The sequence below is a fragment of the Xenopus laevis genome, chromosome 9_10S, assembly GCF_017654675.1.
Source record: "Xenopus laevis strain J_2021 chromosome 9_10S, Xenopus_laevis_v10.1, whole genome shotgun sequence".
Classification (NCBI taxonomy): Eukaryota; Metazoa; Chordata; class Amphibia; order Anura; family Pipidae; genus Xenopus; species Xenopus laevis.
The window spans coordinates 114,295,317-114,319,895 of NC_054388.1; the positions used below are offsets into that span (position 1 = coordinate 114,295,317).

The following is a 24,579-nucleotide window of genomic DNA, read 5'->3' on the forward strand; positions in this document are numbered from 1 at the left end:
GTCTGCATTGGGGTCACTTCTCAGTGCTGTTCCTTTGTGTGAGCTGCAGTTGGAATGACAAAATCAGATCATGGCTTCAGTACAAGAGTGTGTGTATATAGTATACAGATTATACAATTGTACCAGCCATATCCTCCCAAGCCTCACAAATGTCCCCCACAATTTGTCTTCTCACAGGCCCAGCTACAATGGAAGCTCCTGTACTTACATGACAATCATCTCACACCCCCTCACACACATGTTCAGCTTTTGTTCTGTCCCAGTGTTTGGCTCAAGGAGCAAAATATACAAATATACATCCCCCCGTGTCACATGACATATTCACACGTATTCACCTGACACACAGCAAAGAGCGATAATAACACTGACATTTGGTAACTAGATAAACAAAAAAGTTGGAGCAAGGTACTCTGATGGGTCACACATAGATCAGACCAAAAAATGAATAAAAATATGAAAATTGAATTTAAGCATCTCTCGCCTAACGCGTTTCATGTCACTGGGACACTTAGTCATAGGCTTGAGGGTTGACAAACGTGGGTCAGTATTTAAAGGCCAAACAACCAATCACAAGAAGGGGAGGGGAAACATACAAATTGTGTTTAAAATTTTTAAAGGGATCACGTGCCCTACTATAGGTAATATACCTGTACATATCAAGGGCACCTTTCTCCTTTAAGCGGTGAAAAGAGAATGGGATAGTGGTTCAATTAGGGTCACACAGGTCCGGCTGCAGGAGGACTTGGACATGGAATTGAATTGATTGTTTTAAGGCCCCCGGAGTTTCTGGGGAAGTAGGTGTGTCTGTTCCCTGTGTCTATTCTGTAAGTGGATTAATGCTGCAATCTGATTGGTTTCCCCCTTCAATGAAGATTCTTCCTCTTTAACCTCATTGGCTGGCGGGGGCTGTTCCACTGGAGAAATTTAAGGGTTTGTGAGATTTCCTTCAGCACAAAATTCTGTTCCTTCAGCCCCAATCTTGCTTGGCTCATTGTCATTGTTATGTTATGTAACGTAATGTTCCTCCCAGATCAGCTGGAATATCTCTCTTATCTTCATATTCACAGTCTGGCAAGCAGAGATTATTTGATTATAATATTTATGGCACGGCTCATGCATACAGATGTACATCTAAACACAGTCGTATCCATTTCTTTAATTTTATAAAGTGCATTGATAAGAAAACATATTTGCTGTTTAACAGTAACAGTAGGATGCCAGTCTGGTAAGAACACACAAGTAAAAGTTGTCATATTGGGTCTTTAAACCCCCTCATGCTGTATCCAATAATATACTACAAAGCACAACTCAGTATATGCAGATTCCCCCCCGAGCAGCACGTTGCCCCCCTGACTTGGCCGGATTCTGTTCCCAAGTGAGCTTTATTTACTCCTACATTGTACTTGAGAGAAGAGCCAACTGTGCACTTCTTTATCTCTACGTTTGTGTTGGGTACTGTGTTACACTATCAGACACACTCCCACACTCCCTTTACAGGCCTCGTCCTTGCAACAAACTATATTGTTGTTCTAAATGGATGTTTGGAATTTTTGAGGGCCTGGATCCAGCTCAGTAATCAGCTCAATCTCTTGTGGTAGATTTGTTGTATCTCTACTACATAACCACAAACCCTGCAGGTGTTCTGTGTCTGATCAATATCTTTATGGCAAATGTATGAACTGGATTAGGTTTGTGACTGCAATAGCTGTTTGGCCTTCCCAGACAGAAGGGGTGTGATACTGTAGCAAAGGGGTCCCCAAACTTTTTTACCCGTGAGCCACATCTAAATACACAAAAACTTGGGGAGCACCACAAGCATGGAAAAAGGTCCTAGGGGTGTCCAATAAGGGCTGCAACTGGTTGTTTGGTAACCACTATATGGACTGGCAGACTACAGCTGGTTATGGTTGGCAGTTCACATGGTGTTTATGCACCAAAACTTGTCTCCAAGTCAAAAATCCAAAAATGAGCAGCTGCTTTAAGGCCCCTGGGAGCAACATTTGTCATTGGGTGGGAGTCACTGCTGTAGTGCAAAGACAACTGCTCAACTGAAAGGGGAGAGAATGTAATTATGTATAATTTAGCTCAGTACACAGGAATCCTGAACGATAGAAGCGTAGGAATGCACTAAATGCAAAATTCAGTTTGGAATTAGCTGGAATATATTGTGCAAAACTTGAACTCAGCCAAACTGGATCCAAGTCATAAATGTGACTTTAACACTCTCGCCAAAAACAGTAACACATTGTTAACTCATAAAGCCATTCTTATTGTGTAATCCCCAAATCTCTCACCCTTCCATCTCCCATGTACCACTTTCACCCTCCCCATAAACCATCCCCCACTTTCAGAGTTTTAATTCTACACTTCTGCCCAGGTGATGGGTTCAGTCAGGCAGCAGAAGTATTTGTGACTGTGCACGAGAGATGAACGTCAGCCCCCGGAGAGAAGGAAAAGCTTTCCCACATCCACATCCCACATTTTAAATATCCTCCATTTGAAATGGAAGGATGTTCCTTTTGAATGTAAAGTAAACCCTCTATTTAGGGACTCAATTTTTACATGGAAATTGCTATTCTCCAGTCACCGTTTTAATCATATGCAGACTCCTTTCATGCCAATTCATCTCCTTTGGAAAAACTCACAACCCAGATACTACTCCTTGCTTTCCCTCTCTAAAAAACGCCATCCTCTTATGATTAGAGACTTTGTGGATCCTACTAATGGGAACCTTCTTTCTTGGGCAGTTTTAAAAAGACAACTTTGAAGATTTGAAGATAGAAGATCACTTTCTCTATATTATTGTAAAAAGCGCTTTTTTTCAGTTGCCAACAAAAACCTCTATGCCATTCAGAAACATTGGTTAGCTGAGGAGCTAGCTAAAATAGAAGATAACTGGGGGATCTTAAATATAGATTAAATATAGATTATAAAACATGGAAACTTTGGTGTCCCCCATTTAGAATAATGTACCCTCTTAAAGATGCAGCTGTAAAATTTACAAATTATTTGCATTGTGAAATGACCCCTTCCCAATTGTCCTCTTCTATTACAAAATTTAACAAGCATTTTACCTCAGAGGACTGGAGAGTCCAGCATTTCAAAATGATCCACCTGGGATACGGGAAGCTTTTTCACAAACGTAAGGGATTGGGCCATATGTCATTTTGCCCAAAAAGTAAGCATGAGAATGTAGACCTGTTCCATTTCTTTTGGAGTTGTCCCCGGATTAAGTTGGTCTGGCAAAGACTAAAAGACTTCATTGGTTCAAAGTTGAAAATATGCTTTAATTTCTCTCCAGCTTATGTCCTAAAAGCCGCAAAAAGACCCAAAGCCACAAAAGGAGACGAATTTGAATACCGAAAAGACCGAAAGCTGTGAAAGGAGCCGAAGTTGAAATCTTGAAGCCGCGAAAAGACCCGAAGCCACGAAAGGAGCCGAAGTTGAAGTTCTGAAGCCACAAAAAGCTGTGAAGCCACGAAAGGAGCTGAAGCTGAAGTCTTAAAGCCGTGAGAAGACCCGTAGCCACGAAAGGAGCCAAAGCTGAAGTCCCACAGAGGCGAAAAGACCTGAAGCCACGAAAGGAGCCGAAGTTGAAGCCCCAAAGCCGCAAAAAGATCCGAAGCTACAAAAGGAGCCGAAGTTGAAGTCCTGAAGCTGCAAAAAGACCCAAAGCCATGAAAAGAGTCGAAGCTGAAGTCCCAAAGCGTCAAAAAGACCCAAAGCCATGAAAAGACCCAAAGCCACAAAAGGAGCCGAAGTTGATGTCCTGAAGGCGCGAAAAGACCCAAAGCCATGAAAGGAGCCAAAGTTAAAGTTCTACTGAACACCAATGAGATTTTTTGCATTTTATTAAACCCCAAGCCACCCATGTATTATTTTAATAATATTTATTTATTTTAAATAGTATGGGGGGCCCTGGCGCCATTTTAAAAAAAACTTTTATGGGGGGCCCTGGCACCATTTTTTTTTACTTATGTGGGGCCCTAACCATTAATGATTTTTAAAAACTTTTATGGGGGGCCCTGGTGCCATAGATGTTTTTTTACTTATGTGTGTCCCTGACCACCAATGATTTTTTTATAACTTTATGGGGCGCCCTGGTGCCACAGTTTTTTTTAACTTATAAGGGGGCCCTCACCATTAATGGATTTTTATAACCTGTGTGGGGGAGTTTTACAGTTTTTAGCATTGATGTCTGTGTGGTCTTTTAACTCTGATTGGCTTTAGCTTGTGATACTCCTTTGCTCCTGAAACCTTTTCCTGTTTCTTAACATGGCAGTGGGCAACAACCGGTTAATTCCCTCCCGCCATGCAATGGGACAGGAAATATCAAAATAAAAGCCAGCTTCCGCCCCCTGGCCACCATCTTTTTTTCTCATGTCAATTACCCCCACTAGTTCCAGATTGGATACCTCTCCCACCATTAGAAATCACGGGGCCCCATACAACAACCCCGGCCCCAAGCCCCGCCCCAGATCCCACCCACTACATCACATTTAAAAGACCACACAGACATCAGCGTTAAAAAAGCTAACCCCCCCAACACAAGTTATAAAAAGTAATTGGTGACCAGGGCCCCCCTATAAGTTAAAAAAAAAAACATTGTTGCCAGGGCCCCAAAGAATATTTTTTTAAAAAAACATTGGTGCAAGGGCCCCCCTTACAAGTTAAAAATAAATTTGGGCCCCAAAGAATATTTAAATAAAAAAACTGGTGTATTATTATTAAAATAATACATTGGTGGCCAGGGGATTAAGAAAAAAAACACAAATTCGTGTTCAGAGGAATTGAACTCGTGGCTTCAGGACTTCAACTTCGCCTCCTTTTGTGACTATGGGTCTTTTTGGCGCTTCAGGACTTCAATTTCGCCTGTTTTCGTGACTTCTGGTCTTTTCACAGCTTCAGGACTTAAATTTTAGGCTGTTTACGTGACTTAGGGCCTTTTCTTCATTTCGGGACTTCGGCTTCGGCTGTTTTTGTGACTTCAGGTCTTTTCACAACTTTGGACGTTCGCTATTTTTTTGGCTTCGGGTCTTTTCGCAGCTTCAGAACTTCAATTTTCAGCTGTTTTTGTGACTTCGGGTCTTTTTGCCGCTTCGGGACTTTGGCTGTTCGGCACTTCCGCATTCAGGACTTCAGAAGGAGGCGGCAAGGCTTCGGCGCTGTCAAAGGGGGCCCCCTCTTCAGGCCCGGTGTACTCATACCCCCTGTGCCCCCCTGATGTCCCTGCTCTCCCCCTTCTGATGTCCCTGGACTGAGTTGGCTTACCTTATGTGTGTCTTTGGGAAAGCCGACAAGGGTTGGGCATGTGTACCGCAGGCACTATAAGCCACAAACGCCTCCTCAGGCATCGCGTGTGCGATAAGAAGCCTCCAAGATGTGCCGGCACATCTGCTCATGCGCGAACCCTGAAGTAAACGCGGAAGTGGCACTCGAGGCTTGGCGCTCAGGTTTAAAAGAAGCATCTTTTCTCCCCCTGTTGGCTGCTGATCCAGTAAGCTGTTTCTGTGCCATTTGTGCTGTCAGGAGGGTACTACTGTGAGTATATGTTTCCTGACTATTGATGTGAAGCCTGCAGGGATCCTCCTGGGACAAATTTTCATCTACTATGGATCTTTTAGGTTGGATTACTACATCTGGTGGAGTGATCCCTATCTACATAATGAGCTCTAGAAGGTCCCACTCAGACTTGAGGGGGTGAGTGTTTTATTTGAGAGGTGAATTCACAACAGAGAGGACAAGGGAGCAGTAGTTTTTTTTTTTAAAAAAATCAAAAAAGTGTATTAAATAAAAGGCTGTACATGCTTTTCTTTAATACACTTTTTTGATTTTTCAAGAATACCCTGTAGTTTCTGGTCTCTTCCTATGGATATATATATATATTGTGACAGCAGGTCAGTAAAAGTTTGTGGATTTGTGCAGGATGATGTGTATGTCTGTCCAAGGTTTGAGCAGTTTGCTCTCAGTTTCTGGTAATGCAGCTCACAGACCAGTTAACGAGCTCAGCAGAATCGAATCTGCTGATCCAGGTTGCTATAAGAATTCCCAGCCTGCTTAGGTTTTCGCTCCACCCTGGAACCAGTTCTGACGGGAGATATCAGGCTGGGGAGTTCTGTGAAAGACTTATTTTTTTTGGTAAGCAAACTTTTGGGGTTTTGGGTGAAATACAAACCTTTCTTTTGTGTGTGGTAAAGACTGCTGTTGCTAACGTAGAGACCAGAGCAGCGCAAGGTTGTTTCCGGTCTGATAGTCAGGGAAGCCTGAATGTATAGTTAGCTGCCAAGCTGGCAAGGGTTTATTTTGCTGTTTTGTTTTATTTTTAACCCGTTTTGTACAGCTCTAAATGGTGTGTATAGGGCTGTTTAAATAAAAATCCACACGTGTGTTTCACCAAACCCATTGTTCTACTGTGCCTGATTTAATCGGTGTACTCATCCAGGGAGTCACCGTTATCCCGTTGCTGGGCTAATCCCTACAATATATATATATATATATATATATATATATATATATATATATATATATATATATATATATATATATATATATATATATACAGCAGTGACCAGCTCCATGTTGTAGCTCCCACCCTTCCCAACTATAGTCAGGTGATCCCACTGGTGTCTAATAAAAGGGCAGCCAAGTTTTGGAGTTTTACTTTGAAAGCAGCGAGTAAGTTGCAGGTAAAACGTAGTCCCTTTTATAAAATATATAATGAAGCAATTGAATTCTTAATGAATCAGATGAAAATTGAGAGTAGGACTGGCCAGATATGGGATGACTTTGACGTAGTTGTTCAGCTTAAATATATTGCAATATATGGACAAACAATCCCTGTTTTGTTTAAAGGGTAAGGCATTTTTTAGTAGCAGTAGCACAAAATGTCTCTGTCTTAAATATATTGATAATGGGTTGAGTGCAGAGGACTCTTGTATTTGTCAATATGTATTTTGTGGTCACACCCTCATTGCACCCCCGCCTAATGGTTTTAAAAATTAGTGGTGGGCACAACTTTCCCTTGTTATATATATATATATATATGTATGTATATATATATATATATATATATATATATGTATGTATATCTTTCTGCTGAGGATGTTCCAGTAATGTGGTGCTTTCTCATAATAGGAGTTCTCCAAACAGAGAAGGGAGCAGAAGAAAGTCAGCTAGAAGGGACTGTGCTTCATGTTCTGATTATGTTCTTCCAGATAAGAGACTATGTGCTAAATTCCTACATGATGCTTCTAGAGTTGGTCCATCACAGATGTCTGATATGATGAATTGGATGAAGGAAACAATCAGTCTATGTCTTCCATGATGTCGCAAGTCACTGATAATGTGCTCAAAAATCTAGGTCACGTCAGTAGATCTTCTTCTGCCAGGGATTAAAGTAGTCCTGGCAGGGTTACCCCTTCAAGAGCAGACATTTCAGAGGAATAAGGTGAAAGATTCAGTGGAACAGGGGGTATCTACTTTCAACACTGACATGACTGAACCCCTTATTAAAGCTGTGAGAAAGAGCCTGGATCTTGAAGACCTGAAGAAATCCCCTGCAGGATAAAATGTTTAAATCTTCTGAAAAGAATCATCTATTTCTGGTCCATGATGTTATCATATCTACTATTCAGTCGGAATGGGATAATCCAGACAGGAAGCAAGTTGTTCCTAGAAAACTGAAAAATTGTTTCCATTTCCAGTAGACATGGCTAAGTCCTGGGAAAACTCTCCCAAGGTTGATGCGGCCATTACCAGAGTGGCCAGAAAAACTACCCTTCCTGTGGATGAGGGAGTATACCTGAAGGACATCATGGAGAGGCAGCAAGATGAGGCCCTTAAAAGGGTTTATGTGGCAGGTGGAACGGCCTGTAAATCTGCTATAACGTCTGTTACAAGGGCCAATAAAATATGGCTTCAGGAGCTGGAAGATGCTATCAAGGCTGGCACAGACAGAGATAAACTAGCCAAATTATTTCAAGATGTTAAAGTTGCCAATGATGTTGCTACAGACGCCTCTTTGGAATCAAGTTAGCGGCTAAATCCATGGGCCTCTCTGTGGTGGCTAGAAGGGGATTATGGTTGAGACAATGGCATGCTGACTCTCAATCTAAACATAACTTATGTGGCCTTCCATTCAAGGGAAATTTCTTATTCGGACCAGAGTTAGATCATTTCAAAGGCATCAGATGGTAAATTCTTTTTTCTCCCACAGGAGTGTAAGGATAAAAGAAACTCTGCTAGAAATTTCAGAGGAAATTATAGAGATGCCAGACGGTTAGGGTTGCCGTCTGGCCAGTATTTTACTGGCCTGGCTGGTAAAAATGATGGCTGATCCCAATGTTATTAATAGGGAAAAAAGATAAATATATATTAAGGCCGGTATTTTTTTCCGGAAAAGGTGGCAACCCTACAGACAGTACAAGCCTGGGAAGTCTTTCCTTAGACAATGGAAACCCAGAAACCAGTCCTTTAAGTCCAAAAGAGCCAATGTTGAGCCAATGTTAAGCCAGAAAAGCCTAGATCATGAAGGTCTGGGAGCCCCATTGTCTATAGGAGGAAGATTAACGAGGTTCAGTGCAATGTGGGCTCAAGTCTGCCCAGACAAGTGGATTTTAGATATCATCACAAAAGGTTACAGATTAAATCTTCAGGAAAATCTCTCATTTTTTTCATCAGACAGACCAAGATCCACAAAGAAGTCTCTCATTCTAAGTTCTATCATTCAGGACCTACTTAAAAACCGATTTACATAAAAGGTCCCTCGGGTTCATGTAGTGCAGTTGCTACATAAGGGGCTAGAATTGAAACTCAGCATCTCTACTCTCAGGGGCCAAGTTATGGCGATATTGCATATTTCTAAAGTGGTATGGTCTCATAACGTCTTGTTTAAAACGTTTTTTCAAGGGGCAAAAAACTTGCAGCAGTCATTAGACCCCAAGTCCCTCCTTGGGCCTTAAGGCTGGTGTTGAATGCACTTACCAGAGAACCTTTCGGACCCTTAGAGGATATTCCATTGAAGATGCTGAACTTAAAGATGTGTTTTTTACTGGCAAATACTTCTGCAAGAAGAGTTGGAGAACTTCAAGCTCTCTCTATTTGGGAAGGAAAGCTTACCTTTCTTCAGGATAAGGTAGTGCTCAAAACAGCGGACAATTGTATCCCTAAGGTGGTGTCGGAGTTTCACACCACTCAAGACATCATATTACTTACCTTCTTTCCTAATCCTAAATCTGACCTTGATCAAAGATGCCATAAATTGGACTTGAAGAGATGTTTTAAAAACTACCTGGAAATTGTCCTTCGGATAAGATCTTCAGACTCCCTCTTAGTGATTCCACAAGGTAAAAAAGTATGGACTCAACCTTCCAAATCCATGATAGTGGGTTTTTATCAAGGAATGCATCCAGAGTGTCTGGGCATTAAATTCCAACACAGTAGGCTCTACTACTAAGGCACATTCAAACAGAGGCATGGCGGCATCCTGGGACTTTCATGCGGTGGCTAGTTTAGAAGAAATCTGTAAAGCAGCAGTGTGGTCTTCTTTCCATTAACCATTACAAATTTGCTAACAAATCCTCCTCTTCCAACTTCAGTGTTGAATTCTGCATTAAATGCTAATTAAATACTAACTTCACCCTCTTTTATTGTTGTTGTTTGGTACATCCCGTTGTTGCCCACTGCCGTATAAAGGAACAGGAACAGGGAAAATCATATCATACTTACCGAGATTTTCCTTTCCTGGACTGGAACACGGCAGTGGGCAGGGGCTTCCCACCCTCATGGGGGAGACTCCAGGATTCAAAGATGGTGGCCAGGGGGCAGAAGCTGGCTTTTATTTTGGTATTTCCTGTCCCATTGCATGGTGGGAGGGGATTAAAGTGGACCTGTCACCCAGACACACAAATCTGTATAATAAAAGTCCTTTTCAAATTAAACATGAAATCCAATTTTTATTTTTTATTAAAGCATTCATAGCTGTTGTAAGCTCATTTAAACATCTCAGCTGTCAATCAAATAATGTCTGCCCCTCCTCTATGCCTTAGGCAATTACTTTCACTTTCCATTCAGCACTTCCTACATGTCACTGCTCTCCCCACATTCCCCCCGTTCTCTTCACCATTTAATTGTGTAGCCAGGACATGGGGATGGACATCAGGTCCCCCATTCTGGTGCACAAACAAGATTCTGAGATGATACAAGACTTGTCTTAATAACAGTGTCCCACAAAATGGCTCCTGCCTGCTTGTTATAATTATGAATTCCCAAACTGAAGGAAACAGGATTCAAATAATTTATATTGTGTAATTAAAGTTCATTTTGCTTGACTGATGTGAAAAAATAGGATTTTGAATAATTTTTTTGGGTGACGGGTCCCCTTTAACCCGTTGTTGCCCACTGCTGTGTTACAGTCCAGGAAAGGAAAATCTCGGTAAGTATGATATGATTTTCCCTAGTTTGCTGAAGCTATAACTCATCATGTGACCCTCCTGCTGGTGCACTCTGGGAGATGTAGTTTTCCAGTCAAGTATCTTTTAGAGCTATAAAGGTGCAGCTGAACTACAAATCCCACAATGCTACAGATGTCCCTATTTGCTTGGACTTTCCCTCTGTTACAAAAAAGCAGTGAATGTGCTAAACTCACAGTGAGGGGGGTAATCTGACCCTCTGCTAGAGCACTGCTTGCTCCCTCAGCTGGGCCCTGGCATCAGTGTGTGAATAAAGATTCAGGTGTTGCAGAACTGTACCTCTCAGTTAAAACCAGGTTTATAAGCAAGATAACAATGTCATGTTACAGGGCACTCACAGTACAGACTTCTCTGAGGTAAACTCACTATTAGTTCAGTCATTCAAATTAAAACAAGAGCTTGAAACATCTTTCACCTGATACAATGAGGGACTGTTGCCTAATGTTCCCTTCACTTTCTCTAAGGGAATAACATTAATTTCATCCATTTTTCTTTATGTTTTGATTAGGAGTAGAATGTGCAGTGTTCCTGTCAGGGAACCGGGAGTTCCCTCTGGGGAGTTGTCCGGATTTAGGAGGAAGCCCCTCAGGAGGGATCAGGATCGTGGTATCCAGGGATTCAGCAGAAGGGGTAATAGAGTTCAGGCAACAGGTCAAAAGGCAGGCAGAATATAAACAGAGTCCAAAGTCCAGGCAGGGGGTCAACAACAAGAGATCAATCAATAGAATACTCAGGGATAACAGGAACAGCAACAGGGAACCCAGGAATCTAATCAGGAACAAGATCCTATTTTCGGGCGCCATCTTGGCGTCTCGGGCGTCCTTTTAAAGGGGTTTTTTGGCGCCCTTGCGTCGGCGTCAGCACGTCTGCGACCGACGCGCTGCGCCTGCGTCCGTCGCACCGTTGTGACGTCTTCGCGCCTGCGCACTTGCGCGCAGGCGTCTCTGCGCCGGCGCCGCTACCCACGTGGCGGCCATGGGCGCCGCCATTTTGGGAGCGGCGTCGGAGGAAGTAATTGCGCCGCCCGGAGCTCCTGGTCCTGCTCCGGGCGGCGATCGTGACAGTTCCCAAGTGCAATTGTATAGAAATAAAATCTATTATAAGGATCTTAAACGCACTGCTATTATTCTGAGCACAACTGTATATGTATTTATTTATATTACTGTTTGTGCAGTACATACGCTTGTTACATTCTCAGCCAAGGACACAGAAGGAAATCTTTCAGTGAAACTTTGTAACCATTTTATAACCATTATAATAAGACACTGTATTTGCTCCCATTGAGCTTGAGTAGCCGAGAGTAGAGATATCAACCCGCACCTTTACTCACGGTCAACTAATGTTAAAACTTTATTACATAAAAATATCAGGATATCTGAAGTCACCAAGACCTTTCAAGTACCATTGTTTTCGTATAAAGATTATTATCCCTTATAATACATGAGTGATACTCAGAGTTCCCTGTATAACTCAGCCTGCAGCCTTGTGTCTTTATATGGTCACAGAACAACCCCTCAGTGACTTCTAATATCCTTATCATTTACAGTAGGGGGTACATTATCCCTTATAATACATGAGTGATACTCAGAGTTCCCTGTATAACTCAGCCTGCAGCCTTGTGTCTTTATATGGTCACAGAACAACCCCTCAGTGACTTCTAATATCCTTATCATTTACAGTAGGGGGTACATTATCCCTTATAATACATGAGTGATACTCAGAGTTCCCTGTATAACTCAGCCTGCAGCCTTGTGTCTTTATATGGTCACAGAACAACCCCTCAGTGACTTCTAATATCCTTATCATTTACAGTAGGGGGTACATTATCCCTTATAATACATGAGTGATACTCAGAGTTCCCTGTATAACTCAGCCTGCAGCCTTGTGCCTTTATATGGTCACAGAACAACCCCTCAGTGACTTCTAATATCCTTATCATTTACAGTAGGGGGTACATTATCCCTTATATACACGAGTAATAGTGTTCCCTGGATAACTCAGCCAGAAATATATGGTTTATGGGGGTTATTTCACAGGTAAGGGGCAGTTTAGGATGAAAAAAAGTTGAGAACTGCACATAAATTTGCTGCCCCAATATTACGCATTGTGCCTGTTTTGGGGTGTTTGGGGGTTGCGTCTCTGTGTATCCATACATATGGGGTATCGTTCTATTCAAGGGATCTTGCAGATTGTTATTGAGCAGGTTTTTGTTAGTTGCCATGAAAACTTTGGGAGAAATCTAACTTTGGAACTCTTTTTTTCCTTTATTTCAGACCAAATCGCTGACTTCTAAGAACGACTGCAGTCCCAATTCTCCGTTTAGAAAATCGAGAATGGCCTCTTTGAATAGCTGAAGAAGTGTACTTTTCGGACAAATATGGCTTGTGGGGGTTATTTCACAGTTTGGGGGGTGTTTAGACTGAAAACCTGCAAGTAGTACACATAGAGTGCAGCCCCCAGATTTTCAACTGCAATTGCCCTTATGCACGGCTCAGATTTGTCAGATTTACATTTCATCCTGCGTCTAAAAAAACAACTAAAAATGCAACAAAAAAGCTCTAAATATCATGATGCACTGGTAAAATGTATTTGAATTCTGAGTGAAAACTGCAGCAGCCCTAGATGACTGAAGGTCTGCAGTTTCTAAAAACACCTTGAAGGGATCATTTATATTTACATATACGTTTTGCTGCATCAACTGTCACTTGTGCTTATCCACTTTGTCTGGTGTAAAATTCTCCAAAATGCTGTTTTAGTTTGGGGGTTACTCCTGGACAAATGAATGTGGGTCACTGATCCAGTAGTTACTGTCCAGTAAAACAGTAAAGTAAAACACACAATGTACTTTGTAGGGTCAAGTGCTTCTATTACAGACTGACACCAATTCATTATTCTCTTCTTTCCTTACTGAAATGCAGATTAATAAATATGTTTCATACACTAAGAACAAACTTATAGTTTTCCTCCTTTGTGCCGTTTTAAATGTACTTTAAGATTATTGTTACGTGTAAAGCATTTCCCACATTCAGAACAAGAGAAAACTTTCTCCCCTGTGTGAATCCTGTAATGGTTGGAAAGGTCCGACTGATGTTTGTAACACTTCCCACACTGAGAACAACAAAACGACCGCTCCTCCGCGTGACTTTTATGATGCGTCTTAAGTTTTGAAATATTTGGAAAACTCTTCGCGCATTCCGAACAGGTAAACGTTTTCTCCGCGGCGTGGCCTCGAATGTGGTGAGTGAGCTGAAAGTGATACTTAAAGCATTCGCCACACTCGGAGCAGCAAAGGGCTTTGGTTTCTTTGTGAGTCCTTTGATGTATGACAAGGGACATGTGACATATGTAGGACTTGCCACATTCCGTGCAAGCAAACTTCTCTCTTGTGTGCGTCTTACAGTGGCGACTAAGCTGTGCGGGATCTGCAAAGCATTTGCCACATTCAGAGCAAGTGTGCGGCTTCTCTCCGGTGTGAATTCTCCTGTGTTCATTTAGGCTTGAAAGCTTGGGGAAATGTTTCCCACATTCAGAGCAAGGAAACTGCTTCTCTTTCTTGTGATTTTTCTGGTGCGCATTGAGCTGCGGGTATGAATTATAACATTTGCCACATTCAGAACATATGAACAGTTTGTCTCCTGTGTGACATGTGTAATGTGCAGTGAGCTGGGAGTTAACAGCAAAGCCTTCCCCGCACTGAGAACAAGTGAATGGTTTCTCTTCTCCAGCTGTTTTCACTTTACTACAACTGCTCTTAGTAATCACACTGTTATGGCTCTCTGTATAATTGGAATCCACTGGTTCTGTATCATCTTGTAAGTGACTATGTCCGTATCTGTCTGGTCCCTCATCTGTATTACTCCTCCAGCATCTTTGCTCTCCATTGTTTAATGTGGGGTTCTCTTTGATAACATTCGCTACATAAGCAGTTAAACTATTATTGACAAAGGATCCCATGATAGGAGTAGGTGTATCTGTTACCTGTATCTGTTCTGTAAGTGGATTAATGCTGCAATCTGATTGGTTTCTTCCTTCCCATGAATCCACTTCCTCTGTTATATCACCTGCCGAGCTGTTATTCAGGCTACACCCCACAATAGGAGTAGGTGTATCTGTTCCCTGTATCTGTTCTATAAGTGGATTAATGCTGCAATCCGATTGGTTTCCCTCTGCACATGAAGCGGATTCCACCTGAATAAGAAACGTTACATGAGCATTTTGTGAGTTATTATTCAGTTTGCAGCCCATAAAAGGGTCTAATTTATCTGTTTGTGGTATACGTCTTCTAATTCTATTTATTTTGCTGTAATTATGATCAGTTTCCCATAAAACCAATTCTTTCTTTATAGCATTAGATGTATCGTTAGGGATCAAGCTGCTATTTAGGCTCTTTCCCATGAGAGTCGATGTGTCTTGTGTTTGTTTTGCAAGTTGTTTTTCTTTTTCCCATGAAGCCTCTTCCTCTTTAATATCAACTAATATATAATCATCTGCCAAGATGTTATTCAGGCTGCATCCCAGGATAGGAGAAGCTTTATCTGTTCCCTGTATATGTTCTGTAAGTGGATTAATGCTGCAATCTGATTGGTTTCCCTCTTCCCATGAATCCACTTCCTCTTTTATATCACATGCCAGGCTGTTATTCAGCCTATATCCCATGCTAGGAGTAGGTGTATCTGTTCCCTGTATCTGTTCTGTAAGTGGATTAATGCTGCAATCTGATTGGTTTCCCTCTTCCCATGAAATCTCTTCCTCTTTAATCCTATTGGCTGGTGGGGGCTGTTCCACTGGAGAAAATTCCCGGTTTGTGAGACTTCCTTCAGCCCCAATCTTGCTTGGCTCATTATTAGAACATAATGTTCCTCCCAGATCAGCTGGAATATCTCTCTTATCTTCATATTCACAGTCTGGCAAGCAGAGAACATTTGATTATAATATTTATGGCACGGATCATGCATACAGATGTACATCTAAACACAGTCGTATCCGTTTCTTTAATTTTATGAAGTGCATTGATAAGAAAACATATTTGCTGTTTAACAGTAACAGTAGGTGGCACGTTGCCCCCCTGACTTGGCCGGATTCTGTTCCCCAGTGAGCATTGGTTACTCCTACATTGTCCTTGAGAGCAGAGCCAACTGTGCACTTCTTTATCTCTACGTTTGTGTTGGGTTCTGTGTTACACTATCAGACATACTCCCACACTCCCTTTTCAGGCCTCGTCCTTGCAACAAACTATATTGTTGTTGTTCTAAATGGATGTTTAGAATTTTTGAGGGCCTGGATCCAGCTCAGTAATCAGCTCAATCTCTTGTGGTAGATTTGTTGTATCTCTACTACATAACCACAAACCCTGCAGGTGCTCTGTGTCTGATCAATATCTTTATGGCAAATGTATGAACTGGATTAGGTTTGTGACACTGCAATCGCTGTTTGGCCTCCCCAGACAGAAGGGGTGTGATACTGTAACGAAGGGGTCCCCAAACGTTTTTTACCCGTGAGCCAAATCTAAAAACACAAAAACGTGGGGAGCACCACAAGCATGGAAAAAGGTCCTAGGGGTGTCCAATAAGGGCTGCAACTGGTTGTTTGGTAACCACTATATGGACTGGCAGACTAGCTGGTTATGTTTGGCAGTTCACATGGTGTTTATGCACCAAAACTTGTCTCCAAGTCAAAAATCCAAAAATGAGCAGCTGCTTTGAGGCCCCTGGGAGCAACATTAGTCATTGGGTGGGAGTCACTGCTGTAGTGCAAAGACAACTGCTCAACTGATAACTGCAATATATGGACAAACAATCCCTGTTTTGTTTAAAGGGTAAGGCATTTTTCAGTAGCAGTAGCACAAAATGTCTCTGTCTTAAATATATTGATAATGGGTTGAGTGCAGAGGACTCTTGTATTTGTTTAACTGCTCAACTGAGAGGGAAGGGAATGTAATTATGGATGAATTCGCTCAGTACACCGGAATCCTGAATGTTAGAAGTGTAGGAATGCACTAAATGCAAAATTCGCTTTGGGATTAGCTCAGTGGTGGCCAAACGTTTTGCAATGAGGGCCAGATTTGGTGAGGTGAAAATGTGTGGGGGCCAACCATTCAGCCTGACATTCTTTGAACCATTAACATCATTTAACTCATTTAAACAAGGAATCGCATAGCCATAGCTGTAATATTTGGGCACATTAGTGAAATGATCTGCCACTTGGTCTATACTGCTGCCTGTGTGCTGAAGGTGTAATAGACACGTACTTACACATAGTGACGCGCCGCTCTCACATACTTCTTTAGTTTAGCATACTGGCACGTCAGTACGTCTATTGCACCTTCAGCCCGAAAGAAGTATGTGAAGCGGCGCGTCACTACGTTCCAGTACGTGTCTATTACTATTACTAACACTTCAGCACACAGGCAGCAGTATAGACCAAGAGGCAACTCATTTCTCTAATGTGCCCAAATAGTTCATGCTATGGCTAGGCGATTCCTGATTGCACTGTGCTGGCCAAGGGCCGGTGCAAATTTAAAAACGGCCACATTTGGCCCCCGGGCCTGACTCTGGACATGCCTGGAATCGCTGGAATATATTGTGCAAAACATGAACTCAGCCAAACTGTGACTTTAACACTCTGCCCAAAAGAGTGACATATTGTTAACTTATAAAGCCATTCTCATTGTGTCATCCGCAATTCTCTCACCCTTCCATCTGCCTCTGTGTCTCCCTGTTGTCCATTCCCAGCACCCCCACATTTACCCCATAAACCATTCTCCATTCCCACTTCAACCATCCCCCACTTTCAGACTTTTAATTCTACACTTCTGCCCAGGTGATGGGTTCAGTCATACAGCAGAAGTAATTGTGAACGGGAGATGAACTGAAGCCTGTGGAGAGAAGGAACACCTTGAAGTTCCATTGGTATCAGTGTTGGAGCAGAGCTGTGGGTCCCACAATCTAATGTACAGTTTGATGTAGACGGTGGAGTGGGCTCATTTGTCCCAAGTCAACTACAAATAAACATCACAGCAGCTCTTTTCATAACAAGGGAAACTGTGTAAATAGCTTCTGTTGTCTAAGCCTTTCTACCCCTCTTTTCTCATTACTTTTCTCCTTTCACTTCCAGTACAAGTATAAATAACACACATGGCTTGATTTAAATTTGGCCTAGATAGGAGCACTACCTTTAAAAATTAGACCATTACTGATGTTTCATGTAGAACTTTTTTGGTCTGTGTTAAAAACAATGGGTGGGTCCTTACTGGAATGTGGGCAACACTGGGAACAAGTTACAGTTCCCTGCCAGGTCAACTTAGCTGCTGGCTTCCCACCTACCAGAAGGAAATGGCTGGTATATTGACAAGTAATCTTCTCAACTCCCATCATATAGTTCCCAGACAGCTCTTGTACTGTTTCTTTTAAGAAGTTCTGTTGAACACGAGGCTCTAAAATTTTTTGTACTCATTACTCACCCATCAGGAAAAACTGCTGTGGCTCCTCCATTATTCTTTCCTTGTAAAGGGCCTTGTTTCTTTTTATATAGTCCCGCTCGTCCAAGGAAAAATAGATGGAAACATCATCAGTCCTTATGACAACCTGTCACACACAATGTTCCAGTCATCCCCCAGCCAGAGAAAGGGATTATCATCCACTGTTACTAAACAATAAGGGGCCGCTGTACCCACCTCTCCAGTCAGCAGCTGGATGATGTTGGACATGAGTTCCAGGATCTTCTTGTCATTCTTGTTATTTTCCTTCTGTATGACGGAGCCAGGGGCATGCAGGGCCCCCCCATCATCTGACTTCTTCCTAGGGATGTAGTGCTAAATATTGAAAGGAAGAGAGAATGGTGTTTGAGCTGCAGAGAGACCCCCTTTGTACAGACAGACAGTCTCTTGTCAGTGTGCCAGTCACAGTGCCCCTCACCTCTCCAGTCAGCAGATAGATCATCTCCAGTGTCAGATTCAGGATTCTCTTGTTCCGCTCGTTTTTATCCTTCTTCTTCTTGCCCTTCATCCCTGTGTCACTCGCTTCCTCCCTCAGTCCCATTGGCTACCCTAGTTTTTCATGTTAATCTTTGCCTCGTGATGTCACAAAACAGGTGAAGTTGCAACTCCGAGGATTGAAGGAAGATGGAGAGGCCAACTTCAATGTGTTCAGGCAGGCTGAATCAGAGAAAGGGTCAGAAACAACAGCATGGTATGTGGGGAAATAAAATAAAATGGTTACATGCATATGTGTGTATAACGATAAAGTAAAAAGTACAATTTCAGTAACAAAAATAAAAACATTGAACCAAGCCCTGATCCCACAGCTTCCACAGCAGCAGCGACCCCCAGACCCAGTCCCACAGCAGTAGCAGCGACCCCCAGTCCCACAGCAGCAGCAGCAGGAGTGACCCCAGTGTGAGACACACAGCCCATAGTAGAGGAGAGTGAGGGGTAAATGACAGAGGTGGGTGCCACACAAGGTAGGAATAAGGGAGGCAGCACATATGGGCTCAGTATATTGGGGTGGGGGGTCAGTACCTACCTGTGTGGAAGTTCCCAGAGTTCCCTGCTCCGGCTACAAACCAATGGTCCCGGGTGCTTGGGAGGTGGGAGTGAGAGCGGCTCAGTAAGGGACGGGAGACAATTCCTCACATATCTCTGTACCGCACAAATATCTCTCAGCTCCCCTCACACACAATGTATAGATTTACTTTATGTATGAGCCCAACGATTCCGACTGATTCCTTTTGTCTGTGGTTCTCAAATTTACCCACAGCCCCTAACTTGAAGTCCCGGCCCTCTGACTATTCAGCCAATCATGTTCTCTATTGCTTTCTTCCCTCCTCCAATCTGAGTGACAAGTCCCACACAGAGATTCTCAGAGGCAATTGCTAATCCCTGATGGTCTGATCCCTGTGTATAATGTATGTGTGTATTTGGGGGAAGCAGTGAGAGTGCAGTTTATTTGTGAATGGGATCAGTGAATGCTGTGGAACTGACTCTCTGGTCTCTATAATGATCTGATGAACACAAGTGCAGTCACATAACTAAAGTCTCACTCATGGCTCATTTGTCATGTGATCTCGCTCGGTTATAGGGCTTGTTCACCTTTCAGTTAACTCTAAGTATGATTTACAGAGGGACATTCAGAGACAATTTGCAATTGTTCTTTATTATTTGTGGTTTCTGCGTTCATCCGTTTTTATTCAGCAGCTCTCCAGTTTGCAAGTTCCGCCATCTGGTTGCTAGGGTCCAACTCACCCTAGCAACCATGCATTGATTTAAATAAGAGACTGGAATATGAATAGAAGCTTGTAAGTGTCAGAAGACAAATAATTAAAAAAAAAAACTATGAACAATGAAGACCAATTGAAACGTTGCTTAGTACTGACCATTTTATAACATACTAAAAGTTAGCTTAAAGGAGACATTTTGTGTAAAAAATAAGAATGTACCAGTGCATTATACTCATTTAGATATAGAAGAATTGTGCTTAAAAAAGTAGTGTTTCAGGCTGATTTATTGAACACTTCTGCAAAAACCCTAATAATTCCTCCCTTCTCTTCCACTTGCTGCTCCCTGAATTCCCAGGCTGTGCACTCAGCTCACTGCACTGTAGGACAGGAACCAATCAGCAGCTAGCAGGACCTGATAGGGAACTGAAGCCTGTCTGTGCTTGTGTGACTGCAGGGCTGTGATTGGCTGTCCCCCTCCTACTGTGCTTCTGGCAGGGACACGCCCACCCCTCATGAGAAACACAGGGACCAGAGAACATCTATAGGGAGCTCCAATAAAGGGGCTATTTTTAAAGATATTAATTTTTAGCACCATGTAAAAGCAACACCATACATTACTTATAAATACCTACAAAATTATCCTGGATGTCTCCTTTAAATGTGAACAACCCCTTTAGCAGACCTCATTCTATCCAGTAACAGTACTCAGTACCCCACACTCAACCACCAAATACAAATACTACAACTTCTTGTTTTCCTGTTTCCTTTCCCTGAAGTCACTAAGTCATAACAGACTACACCTCTCTTATCCTCTCCTGTATGAAGTGGTGTAAAGGTTTAAGCTGAAAACAGGAAGTCTGATACAGAAGCCCATGAGTACACAATAGAAGGAAAGAAATGTGCTGTTTGTTTTCACAGGGGACTCAGAGCAGCAGGATTTACTGGTATATTTAGGTGGACCTTTCTGATAAAGTTTACTTAGTTTTAACCTTTCCTTCTCCTTTAAGAAAACTAATCAGTGTTGTTTAGTCGTCAACGTTGTCAAGGAAGTCAGAGTGGGAGGGTTCTGATAAATTATTTTGTTTCTCTTAAAGCAAAAAAAAAAAATTATTTGTTTACTGATAATTTGTTCAAACTATGGGACTAAAGATGATCATACACACAGAGATTCGCTCATTTGGCGACTTCGCCAAACAAATTGCCCACCTTGAGGTGAGAGATATCTGGCTGATCAATCGTGGGCCCTAGGGCCCAATAACCAGATCACAATGCTGAAAATACAGGCGGTCAGATTAAGGACTGCATCAGTTTGTTGATTTTTAAACCTGGCCGATCGACAGCTGCCCGATTTTTTATTTAGATCAGAGAAGCCTGTTGGAGGGCCTATACACCGCCAATTAACTGCTGACTTGGTATGTCTGCAGCTTATATCAGCCCATGTGTGGCCATCATTAGCACCAAAAGTTGATGTGTCTGTTACAACAGGGATCTTAATCTTAATGATGTTATGGAAAGGTGACAAGAAAAAATTGGAAGCAGCTATATCAATCACCGTATTTACTCGAGTATAAGCCGAGTTTTTCAGCCCCTAAAATATGCTGAAAAACTCTACCTCGGCTTATAATCGGGTCAAGCACATAAACGGTCGCCGGCGCCTAAGAATATTCGCCGGCGCCTTAGAATAGTAGCCGGCGCCTAAGAATATTCGCTGGCGCCTTAGAATAGTAGCCGGCGCCTAAGAATATTCACCGGCGCCTTAGAATAGTAGCCGGTGCCTTAGAATAGCAGCCGGCACCTAAGAATATTCGCCGGCGCCTAAGAATAGTCATCCAAAAACGAGATTGAAACTTACCAGAAGCTGCTGCATTTCTCACCCTCGGCTTATACTCGAGTCAATAAGCTTTCCCAGTTTTTGGAGGTAAAATTAGGTACCTCGGCTTATACTCGGGACGGCTTATACTCGAGTATATACGGTATATCCATAGCTAGGGCTTCTAAACTGTGAGCAGATACTCTAAAAGCCATTGATAATATTAAAGTTGCTAATGAATTTGTGGCTGAAGCATCCATGGATGTGCTAAAACTGGCGCAAGAGGTGTGGGGTTGTCTGTTGAAAATTCCAGGAATGAGAGACCATCATACAAAGATGCTATATCTTACAAACCAGGCAGACATTTTAACAGACAATTGTCATGGAGGTTTCAACTTCAGCTCTTTTGTACCCCAAGAAAGAAGTTAAATCTAAAAAAGACCAAATTCTTCTAATGGTGTTCTCGAAGGCTGAAGTAGGAGCTCATCTGTATGGAGTCAAAGTCACAAGTGATTAACAACATTTTTACCAAGTTTTGCTTAGAAAATGATGCCCGTAGACTCTAATGGGTGGAAAAAATTGTAACACATCAAAAATTTGCAGCACATCAAAAAATGTGTCGCCCATAGGCTTCAATGCATTTTGGCAAAATTTTCCAGGAAGCAAAATAGGTCAGATTCGACCCCTCACTACAATTCACCAGTTGGAAGGATGGCACCTCAGAAGATAATTGGAGAACATGCAGCTAATAGAGGGTGGGGGAACGCCCCAAAAAACCCTGTATCCTATATTTTTTGGTACAATCCGTGTGTATAACAACCTGATCATGCTATAAGAGCAATACTACTCAATCTAACCTAACAAGGTGTAAACATTGTGGATATTGACTAATATTTGAAGGACTCTTTTTTTCTCACATTAAGACAATTATTGTGCCCATATAAATTCTTTCTTGGAGATCAGGGGGATGACCAAGCAGTAACCCTTTTTATGGAAACCCTATTAGTAAATTAATTTATTATTGTGATTTGTAATCAATTGATTTCTGAATTTGCATTGAATTCATTTTGAGCCCTGGCCGGGCAGTTTTCATAAGTTGGTTTTTTTTAAATAGTTAATACATTCTTCATACTTTTCATTAACCGGGGCTAAATACACCTTTTTATTATTTTTTGCAGTATTTTGGTTTCCTCAATAGGACCTTGAGGATAAAAAGGTGCATCATAGACCGGTTTGGCTTAATTTCCTTTCCTTTATGCCACATTCATTTAAATAATTGGAGAACTGCTAGTGAAAAAAGTGACCACAGCAATTCATAGAAACAACAAAGAGTTATTTTCCCCTGCCTTGTGAATAAAAAAATGTTGGGGCATTTCAGGACCATTTTGGACCAAAGACAAAAAAAAATATCTGTTTTTAATAATTCAATCCCGGTGACTGGATGGCCACAAAAGACTCAAAAGATGCTGATCTTCACATGCCTATTCCAACCAAACTGTCACGACCGGCACCCAATACCAGAACAAGTGCCAAGCACCCTGGTCTTGGCTCGGCTTCAACAGTAGTGTGACCACCTTTGGGCTTCGGGAGGAGCCCTCAGCTTACTTGGGTGCCACCTGGACTTAACGAGGGGTACAAGGCGAGATGTTCGCAAAGTCTTTTGGGCCGAAGGTCACGGTAGAAAAGGATTAGGCAGAAGGATGGTCAGACAGGCTGGGTCGAGGCAGGCGGATATCAGAATCGTCAGGCAGGCAATGGTCAAACCTGGTTGTCAATCAAGGGGTTAAGCAGGAAGAGTTGTCGTAGGCAGGCAAGGGTCAGGATTCAGAATGCAGAGTAGTCAAGAACAGGCTGAGTCAAACACGGGTAATCAAATAAACAGGATACAGATCAGATGCACAAGGCTCAGGAAACCACTAGAAAACAAGTTCTATCACGGGCATCTGTCTGCAGTCAGAATGGGCCTTTTATAGGGGAAAGAATTTGCGCCAAAAACCTGCACATTTGCGCCAAAACGCACTGGTGCAAACACGCCAGCGTGTTTGCGCCTATAAACAACACGCAGGCACGCCACACACGCCCTAAGGAAGACAAGATGGCGCAGGAAGAGGACCACGCGGCGTGCGTCCCCGCCGCCCCACTAGACCACCAGGGCAGGTAGGTTTTATTACATTACCCCCCCCCCCCTCTAGGGGTGGCCACTGGACCCCCAGGCTTCTCAGGAAATTTTTGATGGAATTTCTTTCTGAGTTGATCAGCCTTGATGTCATCGGCTGAGACCCAGGAGTTCTCCTCTGGGCCATAGCCCTTCCACTTAATAAGAAACTGGAGCTTACCCTGTACCAAACGAGAGTTGAGGAACTCCTGGATCTCAAATTCAGGCTGACCTTCGACTAACACTGGGGGAGGAACAGGAATATGAAGACTTGAGTAGCTGGTTTTAGGAGAGAAACATGAAAAGTATTAGATATTTTAAACTCTGCAGGTAATTGGAGATGAACAGAAGAGGAATTGATTATTTCAGTTATTGGGTATGGACCAATGAACCTGGGCCCCAGTTTGAGAGAGGGGACCTTCAACTTAATATTTTTGGTAGATAGCCAAACAGAATCTCCCACTTTGTATTGAGGAGCCTCTCTACGAGATCTATCTGCAGCTTTCTTTTGAGCAGAGGAAGCTGCAGAAAGACAATGATGAACTCGAGACCAAACCTTAGAAAAATGATTGACAGAGGAATTAGCAGAGGGTACAGAGGAATCTAAACCAGAAAAAGAAAATGCTTTTGAATGTAGCCCATTTACAATAAAGAAAGGAGACTCCCTAGAGGAGGAGTGAGTGGCAATATTGTAGGCAAACTCTGCCCAGGGCAACAATTCAGCCCAAGAGGACTGGTTATCAGATACATAACACCTAAGATATTGCTCAAGGGATTGATTCACTCTTTCAGTTTATCTGTTGGTTTGGGGATGGTAAGCAGTTGAGAAGGATAAATCAATCCCAACTAAAGAGCAGAAAGCTCTCCAAAACTTCGAGACAAACTGAACTCCTCTGTCAGACACAATGTTAACAGGAAACCCATGTAACCTG

The 24,579-nt window shown here is 42.4% G+C and overlaps 1 protein-coding gene across 1 annotated transcript; it reads right to left on the bottom strand.

The window, feature by feature from the left end:
* Positions 1 to 12,991: 12,991 nt before the first annotated feature.
* Positions 12,992 to 19,654, bottom strand: LOC108704200 (gastrula zinc finger protein XlCGF53.1-like). The gene is made up of 5 exons (XM_041579024.1): positions 18,989 to 19,654; positions 18,383 to 18,621; positions 18,142 to 18,279; positions 17,929 to 18,052; positions 12,992 to 15,373 (listed from the first exon to the last, which is right to left on the bottom strand). Exons 2-5 carry the CDS (start codon positions 18,503 to 18,505, stop codon positions 13,422 to 13,424), a joined length of 2,337 nt encoding a protein of 778 aa, XP_041434958.1. The 5' UTR covers positions 18,506 to 18,621; positions 18,989 to 19,654; the 3' UTR covers positions 12,992 to 13,421.
* Positions 19,655 to 24,579: the final 4,925 nt, after the last annotated feature.